The 27,150-nt window shown below is 52.3% G+C and overlaps 1 protein-coding gene across 14 annotated transcripts in view; it reads right to left on the reverse strand.

The window, feature by feature from the left end:
- The window catches only part of CAMTA1 (calmodulin binding transcription activator 1), a 324,941-nt gene that overhangs the window by 126,433 nt on the left and 171,358 nt on the right, over positions 1-27,150 (reverse strand). For all 14 annotated transcript variants that reach the window (XM_055799761.1, XM_055799755.1, XM_055799756.1 and 11 more), the window contains one exon: positions 12,736-12,807. In XM_055799761.1, the coding sequence (XP_055655736.1) occupies positions 12,736-12,807 (72 nt within the window). The remainder of the gene's footprint in view (positions 1-12,735; positions 12,808-27,150) is intronic.

The raw sequence follows: 27,150 nt of genomic DNA on the forward strand, positions 1-27,150 counted from the left end.
GCGCCCACGCTGGGTCACCCACAGGATGAACGTCACCCAGGTTGTCCTCCAGCCACCAGGGCCGTCCTCTGGCCACCTGCCCTGTCCTCCAGCCACCCGCCCCTGTCGTGAGCGCATCAGTTTCACTTGCTGCAAGGAGATCAGAAACACTTGCAATCTTTCTCAGGACTCCTTTGCAATATTTGGTTGTAAAAGGACGATATGAAGATGTATTCAATCCAACAGACTTGTTTTGTGCTGGTTACATTATCTGGAAATCTAATTTCCTGGGAAGAGGCCATCCCATTTTACAGAGACTAAACTGCTAAGAACCTCAGCCTCTATTTTACTCTATCTAAATTGTGCTTTCCTTGCTGCTGATGGCTAATAACTCCGGTGTGAGCTAGCAGACTGTCACACAACATACGTCTCGCAGCAGCACAAGGAGCAGATGCAAACCGGCTGACATTTAACTGAAAAGAATTACAGTAAGAAAAATTTTGCACTTTTTCCTTGACACACAAAATGATGCACTGAGGTATGAAGCCTGTTCAGGAGGGAAAGCTGTTTAGGTCATTCTCATCTGGCTTTTGTTCCTTCTCTAACACGTTAAAGACAACCATGGAATGATCTCACAGAGGACTATGACTGCCATCCGTATACACCATTCCCACGGCTTCAGAGATGGGCACATCGTTTTATAGCGCCAACCATGAGCTCTGGGCCATTTTTAATAACCCCTGCTGACTTTCACTAAGGGTAGCGCACCATATATACGTTCATGTATGTGATGGCCCCTTTCCCATCCATCGGCCTGACGCGAGACATCATCACAGGCATGGACCAGCCAGAGGGATGCAGTGATGAAGGCGGTGGCCGTGGGAGGTGGCTGGGTCAGAGGATCCTCGTGCCAGCGGGGCTGGGCGAGACAGAGGCATCGCAGCTTCATTAAATGGGGGCAGGCGGCAGCAGCGCAAGACACGGGTGACCGCTGAGGGCAGACATTCAATAGAAAGGGAATAGAGAGATAGTCCTTCAGCAACAAAAGATGATTTTGAGAATAAAAGCAACCAGGGTAGTAAGCGAGACACTCATGCAGGTAGAGGGACAGCAAGAGAAGCACTCAAAACTGCAGGCACCTGGGAAGTGATTTATTCGAAACACTTATAAAAGCCTGCCTTAGCAGATAAAATAAAAAAGGGGGGTAACGTGCTGCAGGCCAAAACACTGCATATTAAAAGAAGAAAAAAAATAATAAAACCCACCCTGCGCTAGAAGGAAAGACTTCAGCCTTGGCAGCATCTGCTACGAGTCCTCCTCTGCCCACGCCAAAACAAACTCCAAATCTCCAAACTCAAATTATAATTTGCTTCACTACAGAATTCCCAGCCCAGTCCCCAATTATGCCTCTCCGGCGAGTGTGAAACTTCAGCCGACAGTGTAATACATTCACCGACACCTGCAGACCTAATAATTGACCAGGGAGGATGTGGATGAGATCAGCACAACTGCTGCATTGCTACTGCAAGCCTCGGTGTCCTACACCAGGAAACAGCTTTGCTACTGCAAGGTGCATAATTTAATAAACCATTAACTCAAACCTGAGGTGAAGTAAATTCAGCGTATTATGTATTTCAAAATAGCATTAGAATTCAATTTAAGTGTCACCAAAAGCCTAATCCTCAGTATACAGAGCATATTAATAAGTGTCTTGGAGCCTGTGGTTTGATTTAATTTCCAGCTGAGTTGTGCTGTCGCATGACTGCGATCCCTGCCGCGAGGATATCTCGGTGGTGGCATCACCGGTCCAAACCGGAGCAGAATCGGAAAGATGCACGGTCCCGCTTTCTGGGGTCTTCCCAGGTAAACAGGTGGGCGTACGCTCGAGCAAAAGCAACCCAGCTTCCCGTCGCGTCCCTCCCGGGTGCCACCCTTCAGCTGCTGATGTTCCCCCTGTGACAGCAGGGTCCTCAGCAGGGTCCCCAGGCTTCCCCCGAGCAACCCCGCTTTCACCTTCCCTTGTTGCCACGGGGACAAAACGCATCTTGGTAATGTGGGTGCTCTTCCAGAAGCTGCTGGGAACGGGCAGAGGGCAGGCTGCGCAGGCCAGGCTGCCGTCACATCCATGCCGTGCTCCCTGGATTATGCAGAAAGAGCCACCGCTGGCTTGGGCAGGGGCTGCCCCCCCCCAGCCCTGCCGACCGAGATGCTGCTCACAACCCCCCAAGTCAGGCATAACGTGCAAATGGTGCATCATTTCCACCAAGGGCCAAAAGCATCACATCTGCTTTCCATTTCTGTGGGAGTTGGCCACGTTTTGGACTTTTTTACACCGCCCCTGTAATAACTCCTCTTGATTAGCAACCCAGGCACGTCCCGCAGCAGTTTGGGAAACGCATCTCTTCTATAAATGACAACAGATTATTTAAGCAACAACTAAAGCACTCTGACTGCTTTTTAGTTTGCTCGCATTAACGTCAGTCTCCTCGTATATCTAGGGAATGAATCCGGGATTTTCTTGAAAATGGTGGAGAGCGATACAAAAATAGCAGACTACTCGTCTAAAATAAAGTTATGTGTTTGAAAGGGTTGGAAATTGTTTTTTAATCACTGGCGTCTTTCTTCTGGAATATAATCTGCCAGCTATACATTTTGCTTTTCTATCCAATTTCTCAGGAAAATGCAGCAAGTGTGTTAATAAATAATTTATAAAAACATTACAAAAGATAAAGCACTCCTGCTAAAATGTTTCCAGCCTCTGAGATACCAGTTCATTTGTAATCCTCTCCTCCTCCCCTTCGCTGGAACATCAGCAGAGGGTTATTGCTGCCTTTCTCCGCAATCCCATTTTACTCATCCAGCAGATGTCAAAGCACATCTTTGTTTTGCAGGTAGCCAGACTGATAAAAGGGGACGGTCCCAAGCTCAACATTCCCCACTACAGAGTTTTGTCACAGAAACTGTTTCTCAGGAAAGCAACACTGATTTATTTTCGCGGTCCTGTGTGCAAGGAGGGGTGCGAAGCGTGGACGCGCCGCTGACTCTCCTGAAAAGCTCTTGCAGCTGCTGCTCACTCCAGCATCGCGTCCTTCCCCCAACAGCGAACGCCCCACACGCCCCGTGATGCCAAACGGGGACTTTGGAGCGGTGCACAGGGCGGCTTCCTTAGGAGGAAGGAGACGGCCGGGAGGAGGAGCGCGTGCGATGAGCACTGCCAGATGGATCTTAATTTTAGTGAAGGTGCAGGCTCTGGGAGAAGCTAGCATTAGTGAGCAAGTAAAACTTAAGGGAGGAAAACCCAAACAAAAATAGCCTTCAGCTTGAACAGGTCCTCTCCGTGCCTGCACTGGAAAACCAGACTGCAGGACCGGAGCAGGGCTTCAACCCACGCAGCCGCTCTGAGCGCACGTTAGGGGCTGAGAAGACAAGTGGAACACAGAGCGTTACTCAATGGGATCACCCCTGGGCGACCCCCCGCAGGCACCGGGGCTGCCCCCCTGGCCGTCCCTGCAGCCCTGGCCGGGCTCAGCCACGACGTCCTTCACCTGGGTGCCCAGCGCCTTCAGGCAGGTGCCCTGACCAGCAGGAGCCGCGGGGCAGCTCGCCACTAGCCAGAGCTGGCAATCATGCTGCCCCGAGCGGTGGCCCAAGGGGCAAGCTGCAGGCTGGCAGGGCTAGCAGGGGCGGCAGGGCTGACAGAGTTAGTAGGGCTGGCAGGGATGGCAGGGCTAGCAGGGGTGGCAGGGCTGGCAAGGCTGGCAGGGGTGGCAGGGATGGCAGGGATGGCAGGGGTGGCAGGGATGGCAGGGCTAGCAGGGGTGGCAGGGGTAGCAGGGGTGGCAGGGCTGGCAGGGGTGGCAGGGATGGCAGGGCTAGCAGGGGTGGCAGGGCTGGCAAGACTGGCAGGGGTGGCAGGGATGGCAGGGATGGCAGGGGTGGCAGGGCTGGCAGGGGTGGCAGGGCTAGCAAAGCGGCAGGGCTGGCAGGGTTAGCAGGGCTGGCAGGGGTAGTGGGGCTGGCAGGGCTGGCAGGGGTGGCAGGGGTAGCAGGGGTGGCAGGGGTAGCAGGGGTGGCAGGGGTAGCAGGGGTGGCAGGGCTGGCGGAGCTAGCAGGGGTGGCAGGGCTGGCCGGGCTGGCAGGGCTGGCAGGGGTGGCAGGGGTAGCAGGGGTGGCAGGGCTGGCGGAGCTAGCAGGGGTGGCAGGGCTGGCCGGGCTGGCAGGGCTGGCAGGGGTGGCAGGGGTAGCAGGGGTGGCAGGGGTAGCAGGGGTGGCAGGGCTGGCGGAGCTAGCAGGGGTGGCAGGGCTGGCCGGGCTGGCAGGGCTGGCAGGGGTGGCAGGGGTAGCAGGGGTGGCAGGGCTGGTGGGGCTGGCAGGGCTGGCAGAGCTGGTAGGTTAGCAGGGCTGGCAGGGCTAGCAGGGGTGGCAGGGCTGGCAGGGCTGACAGGGCTCCCGCCACTCGGCTGCGAAACCCAGGAGGTGTCACAAAAGCAGTGAGCAGGCGCGAGTGTTGGGGAGGAGAGCGCGGCTGTCACCGCCTGTGATGCTCAGTGCCCATCACGGCAGCAGGCCGCGACAGCAGCCCCGGGGAGGCACGGGGGCGATGGGGAGGGGGGTGACGAAGAGCAGCCCGGCAGCAGCTGGTTCCTCTCAAAGCCAAACAGCTCCTCTCCAGCTTCTGCTGCCCAAGGCGAAGGCGAGAGGTCTTCCAGCAGCGCAGCCTGCAGCGTCGTGGCTTTTGCTTCATTTTTATTTCACTCAAATGCTGTGGTATGGCAGAGCATGACGGGAACTGTTACCGCCACAGCCCTCTCTAGCGAGAGTTAAGATGAAGTTTTGGGGCATCCGTGCTAAACCGAACTCCAGTTCTACCCAGCATGTGGAGCCACAAAAAGGCTCCTTCAAACCCACTTGCTCGCCCCGGGGTTCAGGCTTTGCTGAGGGCAGTGCCAGCGGGGCCCGGGGCTGGCTGTGGTGGGCAGCTGGGCACCAGTCCAACGCTCCCAGCAGCTTCTGCCCGCCGGCCAGAAGGAACGAGAAGGGTTAAGGTGTCTGCGAGGAGGCACGGCTAACACCCCTCTGACACGGTTTCTCTGAAATTCATTTCCAGGAGTAAATATTGGTTAGAAACATGACCAAAAATCCCCTGCCTCACAAAATAATGAAACCAAAAAATTACTACAAGAGTGAACAAAACCCCTGGGATTTCAGTTGGACCGGGCAATACTTCTTGCACAGCTCCACCGACTCCAGGAGTATTTCAGATCTTTAATGAGCCCTGAATAATGTGATGGGAAGTCTTGAGACACGGTTGCTCCTGTGATCGCACGGCAGCAGAGACATGGCAAGGAGCACTGTGCCTTCAAAAAGAGCTGTCAAGAAGCTGAAAGGAGAGAAAGGAGAGAGTGGTCTTTCAGAGAGATCACGTCAAAGGAATATTAAGGAAGCATGAAAGGGGCATCCACAACTTTTTCTTTCCTCCAAAAACACTTTTGCACACAGAAGCATCGTGAAGCCTGGCAGAGACACAAGGGGACTGCTGGATACCGTTGACTTCTGGCCGGAGCAGGTATCAAAAGCCCTTCTGCTGCTGCAGCTCAGAGCTAAATTGGTGCAGAAGACAATTCTCTCTCCTGGCAGCACCGTGTGCTCCCGCCGCACTTACCGTCTTCTCCCACAGCACAGCTCCAGGTGCACACTTTACACTAACAACAGGAACCTGAGGCAATTAAAGCACCTGTTGGTGGCAGGTCCTTGTCTGGTGCTGCAGAAACGAACCTTTCCAAAGGGATGCCTGCGCTGAAAAGGCACCAAGGTGGATGTGTCTGTCTGAGAAATATCACCAGGGGTTCACATTCGCTTCTCCCCATCACAGCACTGCCAAAGGAGAAGGCAAAGCTCGGGTCGGACAAGGCAAGAGTGTTACAGCAGTTGGGAAACCTTTAGAAATGGTGGCATTTTCATGAGAAAGGCAGGACTTTTTCTGCCTTTCAGCCATGTTTGTGGCCATATGTTAGGAACACGGGAGTTTCTCTGTCCGTTTGGTATCGTGGTCCATCTCGTTTGGTGTTGTGGTCCATCTTGTTCAGTGTCATGGTCCATCTCGCTGGGGCTCTGCCTGTGACACACTCTGCATTTTTCAGCAGAATTTTACCCTCTGATAACCACAGCCTCTGACTGTATAAAGACAATAAACTGTATAACACCTTGTATTCTCTTCTAGATTTCCTTAGCTTTACGGCAAGCAGCAGCCAACAGCCTCTACAAGGGGGCAGAGACCAGGCATGAAGACATGGCAGAAGTAAATAGCGTAAAGGCCACAGGTCCCAAAGTGCCTCTACCACAAGTCACGAGTGCTGTTGCTGCCATCACTCCTGGATGGGATCCTGGACCTCGGACTGTTCAGTCGCTGCCCCAAGGTCACCCAGCCCATCTGCACTATGATGCTGTGGGTCGTCGCAGCAGCGTGCTCAGGATGCTGAGCCACGCTAGTGCTGGTTAAGTACCCCGTGCCCTACTCTGCTATACATCAGTACACACTTAATTTCATCATGCCGGCTAAAATTCACTCTGGGAAAATGTGCTAGCATAGCAGCAACAGTTTATATTCCCGTTAGAAAAAACGCAAAGGCTCATTATGCTGAGAGCCTAACCTACACCTTTCTCCCCAACAATATGGGACCGATCTAAAGCGCCCACACACTGAGCACCATCTTCAATGCTTTATTGCCCAGTCATTTCTATTTTACCCCAATGAAAAATAAAACCCCATTACTAAGCAAAAGTCTCAGGAATTTTTATGAGGTTGTAATGCTTCCAATTTATGTTGAAAAAGACCAAAATCCTCAAGCTGTCTGTTGCTCCTCCAGCCAGGGACGTGGAAGATGCTGCTGACACAGCCCAGCACAAGCAATCAGACAGGGAAATGCTGCTCTGCCGGGGCAGCAGCAAAAAGGAATGGGAAGGTTTTCCTCTGGCTTAGGTTGTAACAGAAAATTTGAGGCCAAAATATACAGAATGAACACCAAATTTCTGCAGGGCAGCTGCGGACATCATGTAAAACATTTTAACTGATTTTCAGGCCTTGATGCTTTCTGCCCACAGCTTTCAGACGAGCTGCATTTGAGGAAGGGAACACTCAGGGAACGTCAAGCATCGGTGCAGACATTAACACTAATAAGCAGCTGAATATTCAAGTGCATCAGAAGGAAGAACCCAGGAACAAACAGTTTAAAGAGAAAATATTGCGTAAGTCTCTGACATTAAATCAGTGCCGGTGGATACCCTGCAGGGTACAGCTGGCACAGGCAGAACCACAGGGGGGGTAACTGAAGACTGCGAACAAAATATTGCCCTGCTACAGCATCCCCTGAGCGTCTCCCACGCGCTCCTTCCAGGGCAGGCATCTTGCCTGGACCTCACCACTGGCACAGCCGCCGGTGGCCCCTGACTTTCCTCTGCCATTTTCTACGCCGCGGTAAAGCATCCCAGTGGCTCCTGCGGCTGCTGAGAGCACCACGTGAGCGTGCAAGCAATAAAGATGAAATGCAATTCCCCCCCCCCCCGCCCCCCCCGGCTCCGAGAGGACTGGATTATCACATTTCAGCAATTACTGCGAAAGCCAAATTTATGAGAGGGCTCTGAGGGGCTCCGGCGTCTCCCCATGCCAGCACAGCTCAGCCCACACCCCGCTCCGCTTCTCCCCCTCGCCCACGAGGACAGTGCCGCTCACATGCTTCTTCATCGATTTTGAGTAATTCGGTGAGCAGTTCGTGCGCACACCATGTGCAATGGGTATCTACCTCCACATTGCCCTCGAGGGCTGGTGGGTCTTTGACCAGCGGAGATGAACAGGTAGACACCAACAGGCTGACCATCCCTACCCGCTCATATCGGTGTTCCCCGCTACTCCCATGTCCACCTTTATCAAGAAAATCCCACCTGTTGGCAAACAAATAAGCTAATGAACATTCTCTGAACAAATGCACGGGCTTTATGGGAATATATGATCATAATTCATTCTGGTTTATCGTAGGTTTTCTCTAGCTGAATAGGAGGATGGCCTATCCTGTCGGCAGCACACTGTCAAGGATTCCTGATCTCGCCCTGCTGTGACTGTTGCTGTTATTAAATTACTGGAGAAAGTGGGGAGTCATTCAAAAACCCAAACAAATAATAACATTAATGAAACCTGTGTGCCTAAAACACTTTCCCCCCATATTTAGGCAAACAATTACAGAAAAGATGGCAATATATGAGAAGTTCTGCCCCATGTCATGAAGAACTAGTATTTACTTACTATCCATATTCACAAAAAGTTTTTAGCACGACCCTACAGCACACTTCATGTGCTTAATTAAAAACAAGGGCAACACTTTCTTTCTTTTCCCCACATTATTACTTCCCATAACCGCAGTACCTTAACACCAGCACTACAAAATATATCAAAACCTGCTAAAGGCAGGATGGAAAACGATGAATGTCCAACAACCAGCTGCATGGCACAAGCGTGGAGGAGAGCAAGGGACACATCGCTACTAATGGGTAAAGACAAAGCCTGCCTCCAATAACCCTTGCAAACAGCAGCCAGCCCTGGGAGCCTGGAAGCTAAATTAATTTCCAGTTCCTGGGGTGCCAATTACCAATACACAGAAGGGAATGCTGCGTTTTGCCACTCAGCTCTGCCAATGTTTGAAAATTGTCTGTATCTGAGAACCCACATTTTCCCTGCATTAGTCATTACGAGCACAAACAGGTTTTTTTCCTCCTTTTTCCGTCGACAGAAAAATCTGGTGCCGTTTTGAAGGTCTAAACAGGCGTAGCGCAGGTGCCCGGCTGGTGGACAAACCCAGTGCAGTGTCTGCGCCAGAGCCTGCCCAGGAGCTGGGGACCGGCCATCACCCACAGCACATCACCGGCCTGCGCCCGCCAACAGCCAGGGCACCGCTTTTATGGAGCTAACAGGGAATGCAAACCAACAGAACCCCAAACAGGCTACTGAAGGGTCCTACCCAGCACCCCCTGAAGAGCCCATCTGCAGCCCCAGCCCCGTCCTTTCCTCTGCCTGTCACCCAGGGCGTGATCTTCTGTTTCTAGGCATCAGGAAACTGGAAGAAGAAATGTGAGAAAGCTGGTGTAGGACACCACCACCACCACCACCTCGGCTCCAAAAGGTCCATGTGAGAGGCCACCAGCACCCAGGGCTGGACCGTCTCCTGCTGAGACACTACAACACTTGCTCGGCAATTACAGCATCTATTAAAAATACTAAAGGTGTTTGGGGTGAGGAGGCATTTAAAATCCATTACCAAGAAAGCTTGAAATGTCTCAAAAATGTAACCCCCTTCTGAACAGCGAGGAGACCTGCGCTGCAGTGCCTTGTGCAGCAGAGCTGCCACCACCACGGCTCCGTGCCAGCCAGCACTCGTGGCCACCGCGCCACAGCCTCTGCCGACGGCAGGGCAACTGCTGGCACCAGAGACTCACACAACTGCGTCTTGCCCGCTGACGGTTCGAGCTGGCTGGTTTTCATTTCTTATCCCTTTGACCAGTCTGCAGGGAGAAGGCACGTTGTGTCAATCATAAATGACAGGGCAAAGTTGTTTCGTCAAGAAATCGGCTACCACCGTATAATTAATGGCTACAGCACAGCATAAATGCACAGGAGAGACTGCTGGTCTCTGTGGCTTGTGTGAGTCTTGGCCTTTATGCTGAAAACGCTAGTCAGAAAAGATCAAGAACAACTGCATGGGGATTTTTAATCAATATCTAACCTGACAATAGGATTTGGAGGAAGATCATCCCATAAAACACAGGCGGCAGCACAGACTAATTGTATTTGCTTCCTATTGACCTGAGGCTCACGGGCAGAGCGCTCCGTATCCCAGGAACGTACTTACACGCCTCTGTAAAAAAACGTGAAAGTCACCCATTCGCCTCTGCGAACCGAAAAGCTCTGCCGGAGGCTCACGTGAAACACCGCCCTGCCCGTGCCCGTCTCAGAATATCAAAGTCATCTGCTGGGTGGTGCTGAAGCAGAAGACTCAAGACACAGAAACCACCTTCTCCCTCTCTCCTTCTGGTCTCGCTCCCCCTGACTCCGACGCAGAGCTGAACAGAAACATTGTGCAGATGTTAGAAAAGCGTCATCTATTCTTGGCCAGCTTTTTTCTCTCCGGCTGCATAACCTTGAGCGCATGATTGAAGGATGCCCATTTATGCCTGGGAGATGCTGTCATGAATCACAGACCCCTATTCCTCCCACAGTGAAGGCACAGCATGTCCTTGTTTCAGAATACCGGCATACTACATCCCCAACGAGATGTGCTGCATCACATTTTATAAATAGGCTCGTAAGAAACGTACTTCCCATCCACTCATCTCAATCCAAAGCAATTACCAGGGCAAAGAAGATGCTTAAACGTCGACAGGCACCCTCGGAACGTGAGCCAGCCAGACCTCAGGGTACAGGTAAGGATGCTGTGGTGCTGCAACACAACTCATTAGATAGAAGCTCGTTAACTGCCACAACAGCCAAGTCCAGCAACACTTGTAGGTAGGATGCAACAAACCAAAAAGCAATACAAAGCTTGCAAGATAAGAGGGATGATGTATGAGGGGAGAGCCAGCCCACAACTGCGCAGGACCTGGGACTGCCCATGGCCAGGGAGCACTCGGGCTCTGTGAGCACCACTAAGGCTGCTGGATAACGGGTTGAAATCATGGGAAAATTCCTGATGGAGAGATGGGTGAAGCTAGAAAATGCTCTCTCAAAGGTAATGGAAAAAGCTTTGCGGTTTGGGAGCGAATCTCCCTAAAGGTCACAGCCCAATTTTAGTTTGGAGCTCTGCAATTTGATTTTGCGTCATCTGTTCCTCTTGGGATCTAATAGGAAGGACTCTGCTGTCTGCCCTGAATTTCTTCAGAAACAGGGCCCTCCCTTAACATTTTCAGTTTATGTGAACACGTTTCATGAGCCGTCCCCCAGGGACTCCAGAAACCTCCCGGCACCCATATGGCGACTGCACCTGGGCTGACAGGGGGACCTGCGGCACCTTTTGGCCCTGGGCAGTGCTGGTACCTCCCGGAGCTCTTGGGGCAGTGGATGGAGGATGCTCCCACCCAGCCCCAGCCCCAGCTCCTGTTCTTCAGTCGGCAAGAGCTGAGGAACCAAGTGACCTGCTATCCTGCCCACTGTGGTCCTCCCTTCCTTCACAAGGATGCCCAGGAGAGACGCTGGCTCGGGAAGCACCGCCATGCCATGCCAGCAGTTATTCAGAGAGAATTCTGAGTTTTCTTTGGATTCCTGCATCACACCACACATCATGGGCACTGGCAGAGATGGATGCTGAACAAGGCGAGCAGCTGCCTGCCGCCCTGGGCAAAGGGGACCGTAAGTTTAGTGGTTTTGCGCAGCTCGGCACACCGAACCACGAACATTTAATGGCTTCTTTAGGCACACCTGCCCCCACTCCCCCTCTTTCTTCTGCATCCAACCATGGATGCCGGTCAGGACCTTGAGAGGCTACAGGGAAAAGCACTAAATGTCCGTGGGATCAGTGCGGCCGTGCTGTGTTTTCAGTGGAGTCACAGCTTACCTCTGTGGGGCTGAAACACTGCTCCCACTGCTGCAGCAAAGCCTCTTCCCCTTTACTTACACACAGCATTTATAAGCAGAGGATGCAAACGGAGCCGAGACGCACATAAACATCACAGAGGACAGTGACATTTTGTGAATGTTCCCTTTGATTACATCCACGGTGTGGGCACCACCCTCTGTGGGTCGTGGGGTGTCTTTTGTGCAGCAGTGACAGCAACAGCAATTTCTTTTTTAATATGCACGTGCAATTGCAAAACCAGGGGCAAAAAGGCAATGCTTTCCATTTGTTTCTTGAAACAGATGTGGCTTCCCTTAGACCTGTTTGTTTTCAGGACTGCAGGGGTTTCATCTTTAAAACAGTTATATTATTACAATATGTGTCAAACGCTCTGTTCTAACAAAAGAAAACAAACTGCTTTCACTTTGTAAGCAACAGTAACCAGTCAGTAATATAAACAGCTCTGCAAACATAAGGGTGAGCATCTTGGTCCAGCCAATGCCCACCCTGGGCAAACTCCCACACGTGAACTCCAGGACACCCACCGCAGCCCAAGGAGCCTGGTGGGGATCAGGTCACTACCCAAACCCTGCAGAAATAAAGAGGAAAACCGCCTGACTCCTCCAGGGGCTTCACTGTGCGCACAGCAACCAGAAGAAAAGTCACTGAGCAACGCCAAACCCCTCCATCGAGACTGAACGCCCCACTGGAGGAAAGCAGATCCCCTGCCAGGCTGGCCAGAGGGCTGCCCCAAACACAGCCACGGGGTGATCCTGCCCCACAGCATCGCACGCCGGTGCAGCACTCGGCAACCCGAGCTCCTGCGCCTGCCTCGCCTCAGAACAGAAAAGCACAAGCAAAAACCTAAACGTCTTCAAAACGGGAAAACCCAACCGAAAACCTTCAAAAAGTCTCACCTGAGCTGACTCTGTTCAGGGAATGTTTGAGCTGGCATCAGCTCTGTATTTGCAAGAGAAAATGCATCATCCCTCTGAACAGACACACACAACAAAGAAAATCCACATCCCCTTGGGACACCCCCGACACACACCCCACACCCCCCCCCCCCCAACGAGAGGCAGGAACGCCGACCTCCCCGGACGCAAACCCGGCCAAGCTCTGCCAGATCACCCCCGGGGCGAGGAACTTTTCATCATCCTACCTGCAGAAGCCAGTAGCACCTTCTGTGAAACGTGGGGATGATGGAGGAATGGACGTAGCAGCCGTACAAGCACTAGGGACACAAAAAGAGAGAAAGCAGAGTGGGGTTAGCGAAGGAAACCATCACCCGAGGTGGCGGCGCTGGGGACGGGAGCAGCGGTGTGCTATCCGCTGCAGGACGTCATTGGGAAATCGGCCCAGGCAACACCAAACACCAGATTCTAGCACCCCAATATATTTTTTTTAAACATTGCTACAGGTTACCGAATCTCTCTGCAAGCCCCCCGCCGCACCGCCACTCAGCTCCCCGCAGTGCTCTGATCTTTGCTTAGCTGCATTTTAACCTTTGCTTCAACATATTTTTATTTCCCAAAACACATGGCACAAATATCTCTTTTTCAATCGTTTATCACCTGGGTCTGTAAACCGAAAATTTAGGGTTTGTAAACTGAAAAAATTGCTGTCAGGTGATTTATACAGCAAAATGCCAAGACAGTTGCTTTCTTTTCTTCCTTTTTTTAAAATGAACTCTGCTTCTCTGATTAACTGAAAGCAGTAAGGCTAAGGAATTCCTTCTGCAGGAAAAAATCAAATTTCCAGTACGTTAAAACTTTTCAACACTGCTATGGGTTGGAAGCCAAGCCCAGCGCAAACCAAACACACAAAACTCTTTTTAATTTAAAAGATCCCAGTACAATTCCTGTCCACAAGATTTGTTTATTATTAAGAAAGTAATATTATTTTCTGACTCTGCTGGCTTTTAATATAGCACGCATGGGGGATGGGTGTGCACATAATGATATATTCTGCCATACTGAAGGTGATTAGTTTTCCTTAAATGTGAGATTGCAACAGCCCAGCAATCTGCTCGCAGATATTTCCCCTGGAAGATTGTGGGCCATGTATATTTTAGGCACACCAGTATTCTGCCATTACAGAAAGAAAAAATAAATCAATCCAACTGCAGGGATTTTTACGGGGAATTTCCTTTTTTGTTGTACTCCAGCAATGGCATCGATGATGACGCTCACAACGAATGCGCACTCCACTCGCTGGCTGCCCTGCACCCTGCGGGGCGTCCTCACCGCTCTGGGTGCGGGCATCGCCACCAGGCACCCTCCCGGCAGCAGCGGCTGCAGGACAGGACTGCCCCGGCCAGACTTCAGCGAGACTTTAAACCACTGAAGTGGAACTTGAGCAGATGGATACTGGAAAAACGTATTGCTGTATCACCGTCCCAGTTGTCTCCAATACCTGTTTTTGCAGATACGGGTGCCATGCATCGAAGGCTGATGTGTGGCACTGAGGCTTTACCGGCACTGGTGGGGGTGACCCACTCTCAGTGCTCCAGGGACACCATCCACCTGGCCAGGCGGGACACGGCTCTGTCCACGCCATCCCCCAGCGCAGGGCGCCGGCCATTCGGCATGAACACAAAGGGGCCAGGAGATCTTCATTTATGCTCCTTCTGCCTGGAAGGCACCTCACAAAGCGCAAAACCACAAAGTGCAAACCCACTCAGAAACTGCAAACCCACCCAGAAACTGCAGACCCACTCCCAAACTGCAAACCCACTCCACAAGCAGCGAGCTCGCCCGCCCTGAGCCTGCTAGCGTGCCCCGCGACGCGGCAGGCGCAGAGGCGCATCGTCAAGCGCGCGCTTATCGGCGAGCACACGGGGAGGCTGGCGGCAGCGTCTCCTCCCCAAGATCACCGCTCACAAGGTCGGCCTGAATTAAAAAGGATTTAAGGACCACTGGCTGCTATCACCGAGTTATTTTTAAAATACAAATGACAAAGATTAATAATGTTTTTAAATGTGTCAAGGGTACATCCCACACACAGGAAAAAAAGCAGGGAGGAAAAATAAGAGGGGGAAAAAAAACCCAACACCCTGCGGAAAATAATCCAGAGAAAAGCTTAACATTAAACCCCCACCGCTCAGCCTGGGGACAGGCAGTCACCATTTAAGATAATCCTTGACAGCAACTCGGGGCTGCACGGCACCCGGGGCTGCATTAAAAGGTTTTTCATGTTCAGTTCTGCTGACCCAGAGCGCGCCCTCCCCCCTCTGGAAAGCGGCTTGGTGGGTGCAGCATCTCCCAGTCCGACCAGCTTCCCAGCGAGGACAGGGAAACTGGTGCGGAGTGTGTCATGGGAGGACCCCTGTGACAGCTGGGAACATCTGTATCATCTGGTCCAACATATATCCATATATACACCGGCACCCCCCCACAGGCGTCCCAGCCCCCATTTGCTGTGAAGCCCTTTGAAACGCCACCTGATAACAACACACCCCCACAACAAGCCCTGACACCGAGCTGCCAGGCTCGCTGCATCCACAGGTAGGAACGCTGCTCCCCGTCTCCAGATCTGTCTCGCACATCATTCCAGAGGTGTCAATAATGAATTACATAAAAGCATCCCTCCTCCATGAAACCGGTTTTCAACATCTCAGCAAACTGTTAAGCAAATCCTAACGGTTCACAGAACTGACAAAGCATCCAGAATACAGATACAATTTTTTTCCAGTTTTCTTTTCTCCATGCCTCCCCCCTGCCAGCAGCACGGCATGGGAATCTAGTTCTAGATGGATGTTTTGGGCCTGGATGTTCTAACTTGGGCAGCTGGCCTGAAGGAGACCCAGGCACAAGCCAGCCCCCCGCCTCGCAGAGACAGCGGGAAGCGTCCCCACGGCACCGGGCACTGGCACCAAGGGAGACCACGGCTGCGGAGAAATGCGCTGCGGCGGGAGACACGGACCCTGGAAACCCAGCATCTGGGAGGGAGACAAAACGAGTGATGGTGGCAATAAAACCGACATTAATTTACAGATAAAAAGGCGTATAAAAAAATGTTCAAGATATAAATAGAAACCTTAGAAAACTGAGCTTCGTTGTTTTGGAGGATTTTCAAGGTTAATGAGTTAAGCGCTGTTGGATGACGTAAAACCTGAGGTCTGACAGCGCGGTACGTGGGGGTTCACAGGCAGAGGGTGCACGGTGGCGATTTTCCTGCACCTGGCTCCGCTGACCCCCACCTGCGAGATGGGGTGGCGATGAACCCCCCTGCCCCGCACCCAGGCTGGGCCACCAAGCGCCCGGGCAGTGGCGGCCGGCTCGACACACCACGCTGCAACTAATTAGCAGAACGGAATTACCTACCTGGCTGGCCTTAGGAGACAGGGAATCAGGGCACACTTAATGCCCCTAGCTAAAGGAGTCTTTAAAATGAATTCTTGCTCAAAACACGCAAAAGGGGTTTCATTAGCTGAGTTTTCTTTTTTTCTCTTCTTTTTTTTTTTTTTTTTTTTTTTTTTTTTATAGGAGAGGTAAAAAATGCGTAGGGCTGTGTGTCTGTGGCTATGTTAATGCCAGGCTGGGCGCTCAGCCAACGCATTAAGTGAAATCGAATTCCTGAAACCAGCTTTAATCAGCAGATTTTTAAGGTTAGAATGACTCTCTCCTCTGGAAGGCTTGCCAAGGTTAATTCTGTCCTGAGCAGGCTGAATTAATGGGCTGGACAGGGGAGAGCATTTTTTTTTCACAATTCTCTCTTAAGTTTACAAAATCTCCAGCAGAACAGAAATGGCATTTCTGAACCATCTGAGGAGAAACGCCACTTCAGCAGCTTATCGATTTCTGGTTTGAGAACAGAGACCGAGACGTGAGCGGCCGCCACTCCCGTGGGAGCCGGCAGCACAGCGGGTCCCCCGGCGAAGCCCCCGGCGGCACCGTGGATGCCGCCCACAGGGATTGCTCCCATCCCTGTTGCCATGGCAGGACCGGGATGCCCACGGCGGCGGCATGGTCCAGTGCTAGAGCATCGGCGCCCGCAGCCGCGGTTTGGGGAGGGCTGTGCTCTGTGCGAGCCGGGGCTGGGGGTGCAGGGAGCCCGGCGTCCATCCCAAAGCCCTGCGGTGGTGGTGGGTCCCTCTGGGGGCTGAGAAACCAGCCGAGAGCAGCCGTGCAGGCAGCTCCCCCTGAGCATGAGATCCATACCTGCCCCCAGACGTTCACGCTACACGCATCAACTCTGCAGCCCCCGCGCTGCTCCTGGGGAGCCAGGCCCTGCCAGCTCTACTTCATCTCGCACCTTTTTAAAATCGACAGATAATTAAAGAAAAAAGGCCCTTCTCTGGGCAGAGGGGGAGAGCTGTGCAATTACAACTGCCTGCCCCTCCATTTATATGCAGTCCACATCTCGCATTATCAAACTTCTGAAAAGTGGAGGGAGGGGAAAAAAAAAATCAAAGTATTAGTGGATTTTTTTATCCTGAGCATCTTAAAGTGATTGTGGCTTATTTAAAAATAATACAATAATGCTGAGGTGTTCTCCCTTAACAAGAACACCTTGGGAATGGGAATAGGAAAGCAAGAGTATAAAAAATTCAAGATAGGGTTGGACAGGCTTTGAAATTCTTCTCCCTGGTGAGTTACACTAGTGGATATTTAAAAAAAAAAATAAAAACTGCCTAGATTTTGTTCAGATTTTCACACTGAATTCCCAATTCCCTTAATAAGAAGCTAAATCAATCTTTAGAGAACAAATCACATAAGACCTGTGGCTCTAAATTATTAAAATATACTTGAGTAATTTTACGGTGTGAGGCTTCAACTTCCAAAACCCCAGCAGCCTGAAGGCATCACCGACAGGATCCGTACAGGTTTTGGGGGATAAAGCATGGGGGGGGCAGGCAGGGATGGACCAGGCTCCCTGCTGGGTGCTGCACCCTCCTGCCACGCTGCCCCTCCCAAACAGCAAACCCCGGGGATGTCCCCTTCCTCCCAAGGGACACCGTGCTGGCCTCCCTCTCCCCCTGCCAGCAGCGTTTCGGATCCATCTTGTTTCTTTTGGAGAGGGAGGAATGAACCTGCGGGGAAAGGGCACGCGTTCCCTGCGCGCACCCTCCCTGTGCGGGATTTGCACGGGAATGCCTGAACGAACAGTCTCTTCAAACGAATGTGTGCATGGCAACGGCAGAAAACAATGGCCCAAATAATGGAATCAGTCGACCAGACAAGTGAAATCCAAAACATGGTCTAAAAAGAATTTAAAAAAAAAAAAAAAGAAAAAAAAGAAAAAAAGCAAAATCACCCAAATAGGGGATGTGAAATTCCTTATGAAAAGGTTCCTGAATAAAGCGAATGCACCTGCAAAAGGAAGGGCTGCTGCCTGCTGCGGTAGGAGCCTGAAGCCCACGTAGAAATGGCCACCAAACGCCCCAAGGAGCCCAACACAAGGGAAGCATCATGCCCTAAGATCCGCCGGGACGTGCACTCCGACACGGGCTGGCCTGAGCCATCCCGCTGCCCCGCGCCAGCGGGGTGTGCAAGGCAGCGCTGGGAGCTGCTGCTGGTGCCGGCCGCCCTAGAACTGGGCGCAGCGCTTCCCACAGCCCGCAGCAGGACCCCTGGCAGGAACGTGATGCCGATGTTCAACATCCAGGGACAGGGACAACGACCACTTCAGTGGCCTGTGACACCGGTAGCGTGGGAGGATGGAAAGCCACTGCCACCACCCTCGGCTCTCGTGGTGGTGCTGAGCAGCACTCACTCAAGCCTAGCAGCTCATCGCATCCCCGTTACAGCACCGCACTGCGCGGGATTGCTCCTCTAATTACATCAACCATTGCAGAGCTTCTCCCCCAACTTCCATCAGGGAATAGCATAGTGCTGGCAGCAGCAGCACTGCCACCGTGCATCCCGGGAAAGCCAACCGAGGCGTTAGGTTCGTTCTTCTCACCATCCTGAGGACAGGGCATGGGTCTCCCGAATTAGCAGCTGTGCCTGAGCCCAGCTCTGCTCTCCCCAGCCCCGCCGTCAGCTGCGCAGCCATGCACCGCCCTGGCACGGGCACAGCACGGGAGCCGCAGCCCTGCAACAGCATGCAAGGCTGCAGCTGGCACAGGTTTCTCAGACGTGGTAAGGGAAAGTGGAAAAGCAGCTTGTCGGTTTTATCGGCATCCTCCAATGCAGTAACCTGCGTTTTGGAGACACCAATCAAAATGCAACGATCAAACCCACTCTGCCATCCCTGTCACAGGTACTTCCATCACCTGTTCACACAGACACCACTGTTATCCCCTTCTTCTCACCAACTTCTTCGCATCCCAGCAAAGACACCATCCAATCTTCCCAATACCGCTTTCCCTGGTTTTCATACAAATCATGATCAGAAAAACGTGTTAAGTTGTCCATAGTAATACACTTCTTTTACATGTACGAGTGATTTTCCATCTGCATCTGTAACAAGCACCCACAAAATTCTCTGCCGATCTTCTCCAAGAGGGCAGAGCGCGGTCGGAAAAGCAAGGCGACTGAAACCCTCCAGTCTCTAACGTGAGCTGCCTCTTGGCCACTGCATCAGCAAGCATCGGAGAAACCCCTCAGATTTTATGTGTCACCTCTCTTTTCAGAGAGCGCCAAAGCAAGCACCCTCTGAGATCGGGTTATCTTGTAGCAGATGGTCCTTCCTTCAGGACGGGGTTGCTGGAGCCACAGACACGTTCCAAATCCATTTAAACATCAGATTAGGCTCGCCCCTGTCAGCCGCAGGAGCTGGGAGACGGCAGCGGCTCCCGCCTGCTCCATTAATCAAAATTCAGTGAGAAAAGCCAACGTGCTGCTATAAACCCCCCTGACTCGATGCCAACACCACGCACGGGGAACCTAGTGCCATCAATCTTAGTTTTCCTCCCCTGGCAGCGAGATGTGGCTGGGGAGGGGGGAGCAACAACGGGGGCTTGGCCAAGTGAGCGGAGAAGCAGGTTCTTGACAAGTCTCGGAGGGCAAAGCGATGCACAGTGACACCAAGCTGATGGGGATGCAACAAGAAACCGACCTCAACGTTTCCCCGTACAGATTGGCGCTGGTTTGGCTTTTTAAAAGAGGGAGGTGTGGTGGCGGCTGGAGCCTGCGGCGCTGAGGGACCACCGGGGGGGCAGGCGGGTGGCACCCGTGGGTCTTATTTTGATCTACAACAGGGAAAAGTGTCATAACACAGGGAGGCATCCAAAATTTCCCGTTACTGCAGCAAATCTTCAACTGAAACACTGCTAAACACGTTTTCTCACTCCTGATCTCAGCCAAACACAGATGTTAGGCAGGTCGTGTTTCGCCCCAGCGTCTACAGGCGGTAACTTTGGTTCTGCAAAGCGCAGGAGCGATGCTCGGCTCTCAGCGCTGGGCTGATTCACACGGCTGCCTTTTAGCAACGTCAACAGAACTTAAACAACTGCTCGTAGTTTGCCACTTAAGCTGTAGCCCAAAAACGAAGGCTCGGGTTCTGCGGGACTCTACAGCCGGCACGGCTGCGGCACTGCAGCACGGCCTCTCTGCAGCACCGGGGCACCAGCTGCTGCTCAGGCACTCAGCCTGGGGCAAGAATCTTGGTTTTAATCCTACTGGATCTTTTTCTGGCGTGTTTGAAATGCTCCTGATGCCCTTGGTGTCACCAGCAGTTACAGCTAGATAAAGTTTCTGGATTGAGCCCAGGGATCTCGTTGGATGGCTAATCGCAGGAGAGGTTACCGCAGCCTCAAAATCTAGAGCCAAGCTCCATTTGTTGCAGGACCTTGTCACTTCTGGTAGCTTTTGTTACCAAATATTGTTCTGTTTACCTCAGGAGTCATTAGAAAGCAATTTTTGAAATGTTCAATATTTAATGAAATATTTAAATGTTTAATGGGTTCTTTTTCAAACCCTGTTTTCCCTCTGTGGAGTTCTGAAGTCACTGCAAGGATTGTGGGTTTTAACTTTCTTTCTGTTAGAAATGATTCCTCTAACGACGTCAGCTAATGGGCAGAACTCTGCATATATGGGTACCGATCTTCAGTGCCCCAAATTCCAGAATTTCTATTTTATGCCTGCAGTCCCACACTGTACACCTGACAAGACGTGTCCCCCCGTTCCCAGTCTGACCCTCAGACCTTTCTTCATGGCAGCCCCCTGCACAGACTGCGGCTCTTCACTCGAAGACTTCTCACTCAGATCCCTGCGAATGACTCCTGTCTTTGGCACACTTCCCTGCCTCTTCCTTATATGCGGGAAGGAGAGCAGTCCCTAGAAAGTGATGTATTTTAGCATCTTCCCTTGATTTTCCCAGTGAATGCCATTTTCTTTAAGTCTACTCTTTAGCCTCTCTACGTATTGTGTTGATGCATGAAAAAGAGATACGCTAAACTGCGTTACCTGTCTAACACTGAAGGACAGTGACATTTTTCCTCTTTAACATATATGAGGGGTTTTTCCCTCGTCCAAAACCCGCAGGTCTGGGAGTGTGGTGCTGCAATCGCTGAGGCTGGCTGCGCAGGCGGCACGGGGTGCTACGTTGGAGGGAGAAGCGGATGGGGGCTCGGCAGTTCCACCTTGGCAGAAGGTCCCGCTGGGTTCCCACCTTCCCTGTTAAGATGCTAACGGCGTGTGGCCGCTCCTCCCGCAGGACGGGGCTCAGTAGCCACAGCCCTGCCCACTGCCTTGTGCGGCCGGGCACCACTGGATCCTTTCCACCAGCCCTGCCGCCAAGGAAAAGTTACGCAGGAACGTGATGATGAACCCAGCGACGCTGTCATGCAGTGAGTTAAATTATTATTTAATCATCATGTCAGTAACGGCGTTTTCCAGCCTGCCCAAACCTCTCTTTTCTTCATGCTGGCAGCCTGTGCCTTCAGTCAGAGCGTTTACCAGTACCGTCCGCTGGCTCCTGCATCCTCCAGCACTCACCCACCCATCTCCCACCTGCAGCTCCCCAGCAAACCGCAGCCCAAGGTCGAGCCTTCCTGCAGGCTCCTCTCATCCCGTGCAAGCCCCCTCCTCTCCCCATCTGAGGGTGCCTGGAGCCGGACCCAGTCGCTGCCCCGTTTGCCACCGCCAGCAGCATCACCACAGAGAGGTTTGCCTGGCTGCGGTGGCGAGAAGCACGTTGGCTCCTTGACCTTCCAGCGCAGACTACAGCCACACGCTACGCACCAGCTATCAAACTCTTGATTTTTTTTTATACTGGTAATTCTTTTAATAAGAATTCTTTAAATATTTATGGAAAGAAATGCATGAGGTCGGTTTGAGAGGAAGCGACAGCTATAATCTTGGCGCGCTCTGCAGCAGTCCTGCCAGCCGCTCTGCAACAAGAGCAACGACTTGCAGAGCCTCCCGATCCCGCGGCAGAGAAACTTCAGCCCTGCTGCAGCTGCTGGCAATTCTGGGCCTGGCTGCAGCGTGGCGGGGCTTCAACACCCTTCCCAAGTCACCTAACCCACGTCCTGCAGGACGTCATGGTATGAAAAGCGCAAGGCGCTGTTTCTCCCAAAAGTGAACACTAGACAGCGTCTCTACAAGTGCACAACGTTGATACGGTTTTTCTGTTATTTGTGCTGCTGTCAACTGTGAGACGATCCAACAGGAACTGCCCACGCCAGCCTGCTACTTTATTGCTCAAATTGGTATTAGCCACACACTTGCAATTGGGTTATCCTTGAGTTTTGACTACAACTAACCTCATAAAATCTTTCATGAATTCCGTAGGAAGCAAAATCCACAGCCTGGTCCTGCTGTAGGATCATTGGTATGCAGCCCTGCACACCCACCTGCAGTAGCTGCCTGTTCATAAATGCATATTTCTTTATTAATATGGGGATACTTTAATCTCAGTCTAATTTTACCTTTAGGGAAGCTATATCCCGAGGCTGCCAGGAGCTAAAACCCTCCAGATGCAGCGGTGTAATTTGTATTCAAAGCAGCAGGTCTATCTGTCAACATGTTTGTCTCCCCTATCTGCCAACTCTTATTTATAATCCCATTCAGATTAATGAATGACAGTAGTTCTCATCACAAGAAATTTGATTAATCAATTTAAGTGCTTAATCACCCTGGCCTGGGTGAGAACTGCACGGGAGGGATGCTGCCTGGATAGGGGCAAAGTTGTGAGAGGTAGGAGGAAAACGGCACAGCTTTCCCTCAGGAACAATGCAAGCAGGGAGCATGCACGGGATCCTTGACAGGATTACGAGCTTTCTGGTTTCCTTAGGGCCAGCAGCCACGGCCAATGAGCCACGAAACACCCTTTTCAAACTACCTCCTAATCTGGCTTCACACTACCCTGCTACTCGCGTTGCTCATCACCAGCCCCCAAACCCATAAATCATAAAATACCCCACAGCAGAGAGGATGACGGTGACAACCCAGTCAGGCATCCTGGAGGCCGTTGGACTGCTCCGAATCGGCTGCCAACCCCGCCAGGCACCCTGCACCGCATCCTGCTCCGAATCAGCTGCCACCACAGCCAGGCACCCTGCACCGCATCCTGCTCTGAATCAGCTGCCACCACAGCCAGGCATCCTGCACCGCATCCTGCTCCGAATCGGCTGCCACCACAGCCAGGCATCCTGCACTGCATCCTGCTCCGAATCAGCTGCCACCACACCCAGGCATCCTGCACTGCATCCTGCTCCGAATCGGCTGCCACCACAGCCAGGCATCCTGCACCGCATCCTGCTCCGAATCAGCTGCCACCACAGCCAGGCATCCTGCACCGCATCCTGCTCCGAATCGGCTGCCAACCCTGCCAGGCATCCTGCACTGCATCCTGCTCCGAATCAGCTGCCACCACACCCAGGCATCCTGCACTGCATCCTGCTCTGAATTGGCTGCCACCACAGCCAGGCATCCTGCACCGCATCCTGCTCCGAATCAGCTGCCACCACAGCCAGGCATCCTGCACCGCATCCTGCTCCGAATCGGCTGCCAACCCTGCCAGGCTTCCTGCACTGCATCCTGCTCCGAATCGGCTGCCACCACAGCCAGGCATCCTGCACCGCATCCTGCTCCGAATCAGCTGCCACCACAGCCAGGCATCCTGCACCGCATCCTGCTCCGAATCGGCTGCCAACCCTGCCAGGCATCCTGCACTGCATCCTGCTCCGAATCGGCTGCCACCACAGCCAGGCATCCTGCACCGCATCCTGCTCCAAATCAGCTGCCACCACAGCCAGGCATCCTGCACTGCATCCTGCTCCGAATCGGCTGCCAACCCTGCCAGGCATCCTGCACTGCATCCTGCTCCGAATCGGCTGCCACCACAGCCAGGCATCCTGCACCGCATCCTGCTCCAAATCAGCTGCCACCACACCCAGGCATCCTGCACCGCATCCTGCTCCGAATCGGCTGCCAACCCTGCCAGGCATCCTGCACTGCATCCTGCTCCGAATCGGCTGCCACCACAGCCAGGCATCCTGCACTGCATCCTGCTCCGAATCGGCTGCCACCACAGCCAGGCATCCTGCACCACTTCCTGCTCCAAAGTAGTTCCTGCCAGTTGCCTTCCTGTACCGCAAAAAAAGACCCCCATGCCTTGGCGGCTGCCAGCCTGAATATTCTAGAATAATCTCCAGGGTTTTCTGGAGACCTGAGAGATGTTTCAGATGATGGGTAAGAGCAAGGTTGAGCACAAATCACTGGTTTTGAGGAGGATTATCCAGGAGAGAGGCCATGCAGTGTGAGCACTGCTCCAAAGCTACTCTTGTGGATGCTCTGAATGACATGATAAAACTAAAAAAAAATTATAAAACATCTGAATCTCAGCAATAACATCGTCTTCTCTTCCATGAAAGAGAAGTTTACAGAGAAGTACTGCTCTTTGCTGGCAGACAAGATGTATCTGAACTCTGTGACAAAGAAGCAGGCGTTCGTCATGAGCTGGTTCTGTGTATTAAGATAACAGGCATCTTGTGATTGCACCAGTCAATATTGCTCCGAAATAAGCAACAGCTGTCCGACTGCCAAGCCTCGTCTCGTGGCCACTCACTGGAAATTAAGATCAGAGTCTCCCAGTCACGCTCTTCAGGAATCGAAGCCCAGCACCATTAAATCTTTGCATCAGTGATCTGACGACGAACAGGGAATTGCTGTAAACAAAAGCTGCAAGCGACCAAAGGAGCTGGGAGGCACAGGCAGTGTGAGCAGGGTCGTCATGCTGAGGGAACAGGGTCTTTTGGGAAGATGAACTCTCCTCAAGGAAAACCAGCATCTGGGTAACCATTTCTCCAAGATGGGGGAACATTTCTTGGAGGGTAATGAGGGCTCTGGAAGGACTGCACAGCCACAGCTCTCACACACCGCTGCACCCAACGGCTGCGCAATACTGGGGTGAAGGGAGGCAAGCTGGTCCCTGGATGCAGCACCAGGGGATGCTGGAGAGATGAAGGAAACCAGACGTAAAAAAGAAACAAACAGATTTGGTACCCACAGCTGAAAAGCTGGACGGGGCATAAGGGAGCAGACTGGAAAAAACGGACTGTGGTGGGAGAGCTGGAGCACAGCCTACTGGGTTTATTTTAAAAAACATAAAGCAAAAAGTTCACAGAAACCGAATGTCTGTACCAAAAGTAGTCACGGAGAGGCAAACATTGGCTATTTAGTGACAAACAAATTTAAACTAAACTACCCATGTGAAATATCAAAGGTTCCTTACTAGAACGAATTCTGGGAGAGGTGCGTGGTCTTATCTCCACCTCCCGCTCTCTTCTGTGCCCCTGCCAGCCTCTGCGAGACATGTGCTGGAGACAACCAAGCGAGGCCAGACCCAGGTACCAAGCTGAGATCCATCATGTCTGTGGCATGCATGAGGTCAGGCCACACCTCATGTCTGTGGCATGCATGAGGTTACGACCAGTCCTGCGCTCGTACCGTCCCCGGGGGACACAGGGAATATCGGTACGGTGTCTGGGAAGCTGCAACAGTAGGTCAGGGTTGGAGCCCCGGTGTCATCAGGAGAACCGCCTTGGCACAGCTGAGCTAGAGGCGTCAGGGGCACTGACTGCTGCCATCAGTCGTGCAAGGGTAGGAAAGCTCATCGGTGGGTCAAGCCACGCATGCCGCGCACTCCAAGCGACCTCTGAGCCACCGGGTACGGAGGACACAGGGATTCTCACTGGGAGAGACTTCCAACATCGACCTCCACCATCTCACCTCGAAGGGACTCGGGGACAGATGTCCCGTTGGGACCTGGCTACAACCAGGGTGGCAGAGCTCTCCGGACGGATGGTCTGACAACACCTGTCAAACTGCTGTTATTACGAGCAGCCCTGGGTGATGTAACCTTAACGCGAAACCCAGACTCCTGTATTCTCACACTGGGAAAAGCATCCGAATGACCTCGGCATCAGCAGGGGGTTAATACGAGGAAAAGCGGGACGAGAGGCTGCTTTGGCTCCACGAGACGGTTTTCTCACCCAGCGCCGCCTTGGCAGTCACTGAAGTGGGATACATAAAACCTACAGGACAGAGACATTACCCGGGTCCCTGCACATCATCTCGACGCCAGCAGCTTGTGCAATCGCATGTTTCCCCAGGTACGAGGGTTTCTTGACTGTCACCACAAGGTTAGAAGAATTGTGAGCTGGAAAATCATGGAGCATATTAATGTCAGGCTGAAATATGACCACAATACGCAGAAGTGTTTTATATTTATTCTCTTTTAGAAATGTTATAAAGACAATATAATGAGAACGTTGCAAACAAGTCAAGTGTTTTCCTCCTAATCTGGCAATAAAAATATGTCAAAGAAATGCCTAAAATCCTAATAGAAGAACAAAAAAATAATAGGCTAGGCTATGACAGGATTTAGCTGTGATTCTTCTCGAAGGCTTTAATCATCTCTACTACAACGTAAACGGAAAATCAGACACAAACCTGTACGAACCGTTAATGTCTGTGTTGGTCATCTCAGCTGTTAGCGGGGCTGAGACCCAACAGATTCAGCAGAGGTTAATGAAGACAGTTAGGAGTCTAAATACGTTTATATCTGAGGACCCATCGCACACAAAAAAAAGATTATTGAGCCGGCCTTAGTGGAGACTTGACTGTGGTAGCAAATACACAATTATAAAAAGACTTAGAAAGTGATTAGTCATTCCATTTTAACATCTGCTGGAAGAAAAGAACAAAGGGTTTCTTGATTCAATTAATGTCTGATAAACTTAGAATGAACAAAGAGGCAATACTCTTTTTTTTTTTCAGGGGACAGCCAGGCTTTGGAAGTCAACACCACGGAAATGGGGGAGTGCGCCGTCAGACATGGATCGCAGAGGGCTGAATGCTGCACCGCCTCGGCGCGCAGCGGAGCTGTGATGAAAGCTGGGGCCAAAGGCATCGCCAGGGAGAGCACCAGCACCTCTGCCGGACCTCGGGTCTGGGCTGCAGCCAGGGTTCCTGGCGGGATGCCCTCAGCTGCGCTCTGCTCAACAGTGACACCAGGAGAGGGGGGAAGCGAATCCCACGGGACATCCAGCGCGGGGCCGGGAGGGCGAAAAGCAAATACAGGACGGGCTTGAAGTGAGAACGTCAAATATCCGCTGGCTGCCATAACAACACCACCGCCCTTCTCAAGCCCAGCTGCCCCAACCGCGGCCGTCATCCAGGCA

Source organism: Falco peregrinus, chromosome 3 (assembly GCF_023634155.1).
Source record: "Falco peregrinus isolate bFalPer1 chromosome 3, bFalPer1.pri, whole genome shotgun sequence".
In the NCBI taxonomy this organism is placed as follows: Eukaryota; Metazoa; Chordata; class Aves; order Falconiformes; family Falconidae; genus Falco; species Falco peregrinus.